The 6,991-nt window shown below is 44.4% G+C and overlaps 2 protein-coding genes across 2 annotated transcripts in view; both read left to right on the top strand.

The window, feature by feature from the left end:
* The first annotated feature begins 16 nt into the window (after positions 1 to 16).
* HAUS2 (HAUS augmin like complex subunit 2) lies at positions 17 to 4,279 on the top strand. The gene is made up of 7 exons (XM_039705543.1): positions 17 to 148; positions 322 to 558; positions 722 to 814; positions 1,474 to 1,543; positions 2,329 to 2,461; positions 3,503 to 3,611; positions 3,750 to 4,279. The coding sequence occupies exons 1-7, from the start codon at positions 32 to 34 to the stop codon at positions 3,897 to 3,899; spliced, it is 909 nt and encodes a 302-aa protein (XP_039561477.1). The 5' UTR covers positions 17 to 31; the 3' UTR covers positions 3,900 to 4,279.
* Positions 4,280 to 6,729: 2,450 nt separating this feature from the next.
* The window catches only part of STARD9 (StAR related lipid transfer domain containing 9), a 93,935-nt gene continuing 93,673 nt past the window's right edge, over positions 6,730 to 6,991 (top strand). Inside the window, exon 1 of the mRNA XM_039704760.1 lies at positions 6,730 to 6,806. Within this exon, the coding sequence (XP_039560694.1) occupies positions 6,760 to 6,806 (47 nt within the window). The 5' untranslated portion in view covers positions 6,730 to 6,759. The remainder of the gene's footprint in view (positions 6,807 to 6,991) is intronic.

Below are 6,991 nucleotides of genomic sequence, written 5' to 3'. Positions count from 1 at the left end.
GCGTGTCAGCGCCGTTCCTGCCACGCCCGCCATGGCGGCCGCCAGGCGCTCTGGGTCCCTGCGGAGCACCCGGACCCCGCTCGCGGCGGCGGCCCGGCCCAGCCCCGGGCCCCGCGGGGCGGGCGAGCCCGAGCTGGACTCCGAGCCCCTTCCAGAACCGCCGCTCCCGCAGCGCCCGCCCGGAACCGGACGCGTGTCAGCGCCGTTCCTGCCACGCCCGCCATGGCGGCCGCCAGGCGCTCTGGGTCCCTGCGGAGCACCCGGACCCCGCTCGCGGCGGCGGCCCGGCCCAGCCCCGGGCCCCGCGGGGCGGGCGAGCCCGAGCTGGACTCCGGTTCCGAGCTGGACTCCGGTTCCGAGCGGGACTCCGGTTCCGAGCTGGACTCCGATTCCGAGGTGGATGGCGATGGAGAGGTGGAGCTGGAGTGGAGCTTGAGCCTCAGCGCGGAGAGCGATGAGGAGCAGGGCGGCAGCGCGCCCCGGCGCGGGTGGCCCGAGGCGCGCTCGGCGGCGGCCGCGCTGCTGGAGCGGTGCGTGGCGGCGGGCACCGTGAGCCAGGTACCGCCCGGACAGCGCCGCCCGGAGCGCTGCCCCCTGAGCCGGGCCGCACTGCGGAGCGCGGGAGAACGACATACTTTTAACTGCTGCAAGCCATTCTAGAGCATTTGCCCGGTACGTTCTTGCAGCTGATTGCATTTTTCCTGTTGTCTTGCTTTCAAAGGAGACCTTGGATTTAACTTGCAGAAGAACGCCATGCTTTGCAAAATTCTCAGAGATGGAAGAAATGGTAAACATGGAAGCTGAAATCAATGAGGTACAGCCTTTACTATTGTCAGTGTACACTCAACACTTCAATACCTGGAGGTGATACAGGGCCCCGATGAAATATCAGACTGCCACATGCTATGTTGCTTCATGTTTTAAGGGGTTTGTTAACAGTTCAGCTGTTTAACAATTGGCATTTTTTCCCCCAGTGGACTGAGTTGTCATAAAGAAAACAAAACTGAAACAAAATTTTAAGGTGTAAGTAGAAGGATGCCCCATCCCTGAAAAGTGTTCATGGCCAGGTTAGAGGGGCTCTGAGCCAAATTGGTCTGGTGGGTGATATCCCTGCCCATTGGCAGGAGCTTGGAACTAGATGATTTTTTAGGGCCCTTTCAACCCAAGCCATTCCATCATAAATTCTGGGGTTTATGAATGAATTGCAGGATCTGTCTTTTCTAGCACAAATCTCCAATTTAGGTTGGTCTTTTTAAACAGTCTTTTTCTTATTGACCAAAAAAAGTCCCACCTAGTAGTAGAAATTCTCCAGAGAGGAGGGCAACATGTTCTTGTGCTAATGCTTGCCCTCTTTCACCCACATGCTCTCCCTATGCTACCTCATTGTCCCTTTTCACTTCACCCCAGGAGAGTCAACAATGTCTGGATAAGTATGTTAAAAATGCATTTCATTTGATGTTATTGCTGTTGTAGATAAAACTGAAAACTGAAATGATGCAGTTGGAGAATGAGACAGCAGACATTACTCACCCTTTTTACTTAGGTAAGTGCAGTTGTACCATAGAAAAACCAAGAGTCTTAGCAGCAGATTAATGTTTCGTCTGAGTACATGACACTTCTAGAAGTTATTGCAGCAGTAATCTCTGAATAACTTGTTAGAGATGGTAGGTGTTTTATGAACACCTAAAGCATGTTTCCATACTAGTTGAGCTTGCACTCTGCAGTCTCACAGAAGGTCCATGTGTAATTCATTCTCCAAAACAGTTGGGAGGTGTGGTCAGCTCCCCAGGGTCAGTGCCTCATCAGTTCTGAGATCATCAGTAAGCGTTGACCTGCATGTGCTACTCTGCCTCTTTTCCAGAAACTCAGTGTATTTCTGTTGCATCTCTATCCCCCCCAAACTTACTACATTTTTAATTTAGCAATTGGGGAGCACATGCATTGGTTTCTTTATTATTGCACACTCTGTCCACTATGATTCTCTGTGTGCTTAAAAACATTCTAGCTTGCTACTGTTGTGCTAGACCAGTGAAATCTGTTGGGATACTTCAGTGCTATGGTGTAGTTGACTTAATCTCACAGAGAATTTACTTAAGACTATTTATAATGTAAAACAATCATATTTATCTCTAAAAAGGAGGTGTTGTGACTTTGAGTGTGTGCTTATACTAAATCATATGTGCTCCAACAAAAGCCATTCTGATTAATGTCTCTTGAATGTAAGCTGTCCACTGCAGTAGGTCAGTATTTTCCTTTCTGTCTTCAGGATCATTTTTTTCTCTTGTTTTAGCAGGACAACAGGTTCAACATTGCAATTTTATTTTACAGGGAAAAAGTGTGAGATTTTGCAGGATATGAACAGACACCTGGAAGCCATACTGAAAGAGAAGAGGGCTCTCAGAAAGAGGTTGATCAAACACAGACATCAAGAAAGCCTGCCTATTGAGGCTACTTATCACAAGTAGGTACACAGAAAATAATTTTTCTTGTTTGCCAGAGGCCCAATTAATTTGAACTAACAGAGAGTAAAAATCATATGTTTTCAATAATTTTCCACTGATAAAAATAGACATAAGAAATGGTAGCAAAGCTCAGCTAAAAGCAGGTAGTTTACTCATTAATAAATTCATAGAAAAGGTAGTGATGCAGATTTTATGAATATTTACTTACGTTATTGGTCTTGTCTTTAGAAGTCTACAGAACAGGTTGTGGTGTATTGTTTTAAACAGATGTGCTACATGCTGGATTTGTTGTGCTTCTCCCAAGCAGGAGTTGTTACTTTAGCACTGGGTGTCTTGGTTCTACTGTTGCTTGCTTGGAGCTAAATGTGACTGATTCCCAGACATGCATAGTGCATGTTCTAAAAGCATAGTCCTTCTTCATACAGTCTAAAAATCTAGCCCAGGTGTAGCCATGATACTTTAATGAAAAATCCTCTGCTAGGATTTTTCCCGTCCTGAGGAGTTGAGAGCCTCAGGAAAGAAATGTAAACAATAACTATCTGCTGCTGTGGAAGGCCACAGGTGCATCTGTCGTTGGTCCATGTGGATTGTTTTCAATCAGTGACCAATCACAGCCACCTGTGCCAAGGCTGTGAGCAGTCACAGGATTTTGTTACTGATTCCTGTTCTATTCTTGTCTTTGTAGCCTTCTGATCTTCTTCTCTCTGTTCTTTAGTCTAGTTGTAATGTAGTATTTTAATATAATATATAACATAATAAATCCGCCTTCAGATGAAAATGGAGTCAAGCCTCGTGTCCTCACACAAGGGGTCTCAGCTTAAACAAGACCCAGGTACTGAAGGAGTTCACTTCTGTAATTCCTGCCCTGCTTGTTGCTAAGAGTCATACAAGAAGTGTAATTGCAGAAAAAATATTTAGATGTTTAGGAACTTGCATAAAGCTGTAAAAGGGGACTAAGAAAAGCGGGGCAACGAAAAAGAATTTATAAGTATTAGATCCTTGTTGTTTAGCACAACTTTTGAGCTTATTTTTGGTTACAGGTCTCTAGTAGAGTTGTTGGCTGAGGCTGTGACTTTCATTGAGAAGCTTGAAAGCCATTTGCAGTCTGTGAGAAGCATCCCTCAGATACCACAGATGATGAGCAATATGGTGAGTAGTAAAAGAATTGAGCCAGCTGTCTTCTCCAGCATGAAAAATGCAGTGCTGTTTGGTTGTTTTAGGTTACTTCTATGTGCTGATAGACTGACAGGATGTCTAGAGACTAAATCCACCCCTTTTCTGTTTCAGGACACCACTTTGTCAAAAACAGAGGTGCTCATGATAGAATTGGAGAAGCTGAGAGAGCAAATACTGAAATGGGAAGAACTGCAAAAGGAAGTGTATTCTAACAATGTGTGCAATACTGCTGACTTGGACTTTGGCTTATCTTCAACCTAACAAATCCTTTTCCTCAAGTTGGATGGTTACTCAAAGAACTATATTCTTAGGGTCTTCTGTGAAAAGTGCAACATAGATCTCTTAATCCAACAGAGACTTCATAGGTAGGTTTATCTGTGTGATTAAGTAACAGTTCTTCAACTATTTACTAAAAAAAGGACAGTGCTCATGGGAAGACAGGGTACTGAGAAACCTGTTGAGAGTTCCTTTCTGAAGTAATTGGATAGGAGTCCCTTGGAGCCTGTATCTTCAGTGGAGAATTGTTTCAATTTTATTTTGCACTTGTTATAGTATCTTGATTCATTTTTGTAAGCATCTTGATAAAACACTGTATTTTGTATGTTGCCATGAAACTTTAATAAAAGCAATAGATTTCAAAAGGTCGGTTTTTTGCTTTTAATTTTGTTACAAAATCCTGTCATTAAAATTACAGAGCAAAGTCTTAGGTCCAAGCTTATGCTTCTATAGGAGTTCTAATCAAGAAATTAAATTATTTTTAAATCCGTTTATTATGACTGATGTGGTTTTGTGGGAAAGCAGGAAATGGACTTGCTAATATATGGGAGGTCTACTGATTTGCAAATGATGCTTCAATGGTAGTGATAAATATATTCTTCAGATTCTCTTTTATCTGTTGTTTGCCTGATTTTCAGTGTCCCACTTAGAATAAAACTCTTGTTCCATGAGTAAGATTGACAGTTTATCAAAACCATTGATTGTCCCAGTTTGTAGCCCTCATGAAGAGACGGGTTGGTACAATGTCACTGGCAGGACATCTATAATCCAAGATAGTTGGTTGTCTTTGGAGGGTGCCCAGTTTTGTATTCAGGATATGGAGTAGACTGAAGTGCTGCAGATGTGTTCCTTTCTACTGTTGTATCATTTGTTATGTGAACATTCACCTGTTGATTTCTGTTGCTGAAATAAGAATATTTTGCTTTCTCAAAGTAACCACTGGGTGGCTCAGTACCACAAAGTTCACAGGTTTATCTGATTATTGCATGTAAACTTAAAGCAGAATTAAGGAAGAAATCTTTGGCTCTTTGTTGAGCACACTATTATGACTTACTTATTTGGTCTATTTTCTATTTGAACTTTTCTGAGAATCTCATTTTAATCTTTGTAACCATTTTGCAGAGTGTGAATGCAAGACAATTTAACAATTCTCTAACATACTCTGTAAGCTATAGCTGACGTTCCGCTGCTGCTGCTGAGAAAAGTTAAGAGGATAGGAGCAATTTTAATTAGGTCAAAGCAGAATGTCACTAGACAAAATCTAAGAATATAAACTGGTGTTTGAGTCCCACAAGCATTAATGGGGTCCTTGTGTCAACACTTGCTATACATCATTAGAGGATTTGAGTCCAAAGTCCCATGTCACTGGTTTTTTCAGATGTGGAAATCAAGGTCTTCTTCCACATAACTGCAGAGAGCCTGACTTTTTAAATGAAAATGCTTTGCACATTCTGTGACATGGGAGAAACCAGAACAATAGGTGATCGTAGGTGGGACTCGATGAGCTGAGTCTTTTCCAGCCTAGTTGATTCTGTGATTTTTGTCAATGTCCTCTACATCTGTTCTAGGCTTAGCCTCTCACTCTCCATGTCTTACAGTGATGATTTAGATTAGGCATATTAAAGCTGTTGTAATTTGATCATTTCAGAACACAATGAAAACATTGTAGTCGGTTTGTTCATTGTAACTCTTTGAAATACGTTGTTTTGTTATTTCCCAAAGAGCTGAGCACATTTTCTTCTTTTACTGAATCTACTTTTGGAGAGTTGACTGGAGTTGGTAGAGTTTAGCTAATTGCCATTTGCCAGTGATATGTCAATTAATTCTTTAGTGTAATTTAAAGGGATAAATCTATTGATGTATGCAGTGATTCGCAGCTTGTAGGTATTCATTTTAGCGTCTCTGTGGTGAATGGAGTATTGGGTCTCAAGGGTCTATGACATTCTTCACTTGGGAAAACTTCTGAAATGTGGTACCTTTTTCATTTGGATATAACATTTCTGGAGTTTAAGGCAAACTGTCTCATGAGAAGAACTGTACGTAAAGTACAAAAAAGGCAGTTAAAAATAAGCTAAAACAGAAGTTGTTTAAATATAAAAAAACCATAGTCCATTTAAAAGTTTGCATTGGCAAATGGAGTTGCCAAAATCAAATAGGACTTGCCTGTAAGATCTTCCTGTAACATCAGCAGCTGACAAAGACAGTATTCTAAACAAAATTTTTTTTAAAACTTTCTGTGATTTTTATATTAGTCTAAGTACAAAACTTCAATCAATGCAACAATTAGATATTGATTTCAATTAAAGTTCTGTGGAAGTTTCAAAATTTTCTTTTAGATCCTAAGTACGACCCACATGAATGGATGTTTCCAAAGGAATCTAAAACACTCGAGACCTTTCCTTTTGCAGTAAGAAGGAAGGGACACTTGCCTTCCCTAAATTCCTGTCAAATCAACGTGGAGGGCTTAGAGTGCTCGTGCCTAGTGGTGCTTTGAGGGCATCACCCTTAATCGGGCTGGCGGCATTAACTCTTGGGTAAAACCCGCCGGTTTGCTGCTGCAGAAGAGAATTCGAGGAGGAGCGAGGACGGCCGTGTGTTTCTCAGGGGCACATCTGTCTGGGGCGGGACGGCGCGGTTTGGATGCTGGAGAGGCTGCTCCGGGCAGGCTTTCCCCGACACGCTGCTCTGTGCCCGGGGAGTTTCCGTGCGCTCCCCCCGCGGGGCTGCCTGGGCCGGGCTCTCTGCTGCCCTGCCCTCCCGGCGGGCCGGGCCGGGCGCTCCGCTCCCGCCGCTCCTCCCCGTCCCTCCCCGTCCCGCCCGGGATGCGGGGCCGGGGAGCCGAGCCATGGCCAGCGTCAAGGTAGCTGTGCGGGTCCGGCCTCTGAGCAAAAGGTGAGAGGGACACGGGGGTTCTGGGGGGTCGGGTGCCGCGGGTCCCGTCAGCCGGGGCGGGATCGCCGCCCTGCAGCGGCTTGGCCGCGGCCGAGGGAGGCACGGCGGGAGGGGACGCAGCCTCTCGCCGCCTCGCTAAATAGCTCGGAAAGTGTCCTTAGAAAAATCACCCGGGGAGCTGTTAG

The sequence above is a fragment of the Passer montanus genome, unplaced genomic scaffold, assembly GCF_014805655.1.
Source record: "Passer montanus isolate IOZ18808 unplaced genomic scaffold, ASM1480565v1 scaffold18, whole genome shotgun sequence".
Taxonomy (NCBI): Eukaryota; Metazoa; Chordata; class Aves; order Passeriformes; family Passeridae; genus Passer; species Passer montanus.
This window is presented reverse-complemented; position numbering and strand designations above follow the sequence as displayed.

Coding starts and splice junctions, on each gene's coding strand:
- HAUS2 (XM_039705543.1), top strand. CDS start 32: ATGGCGGCCGCCAGGCGCTCTGGGTCCCTGCGGAGCACCCGGACCCCG. Junction 1,544..2,328: donor TACTCACCCTTTTTACTTAG/GTAAGTGCAGTT, acceptor TTTATTTTACAG/GGAAAAAGTGTGAGATTTTG. Junction 2,462..3,502: donor ATTGAGGCTACTTATCACAA/GTAGGTACACAG, acceptor TTTTGGTTACAG/GTCTCTAGTAGAGTTGTTGG.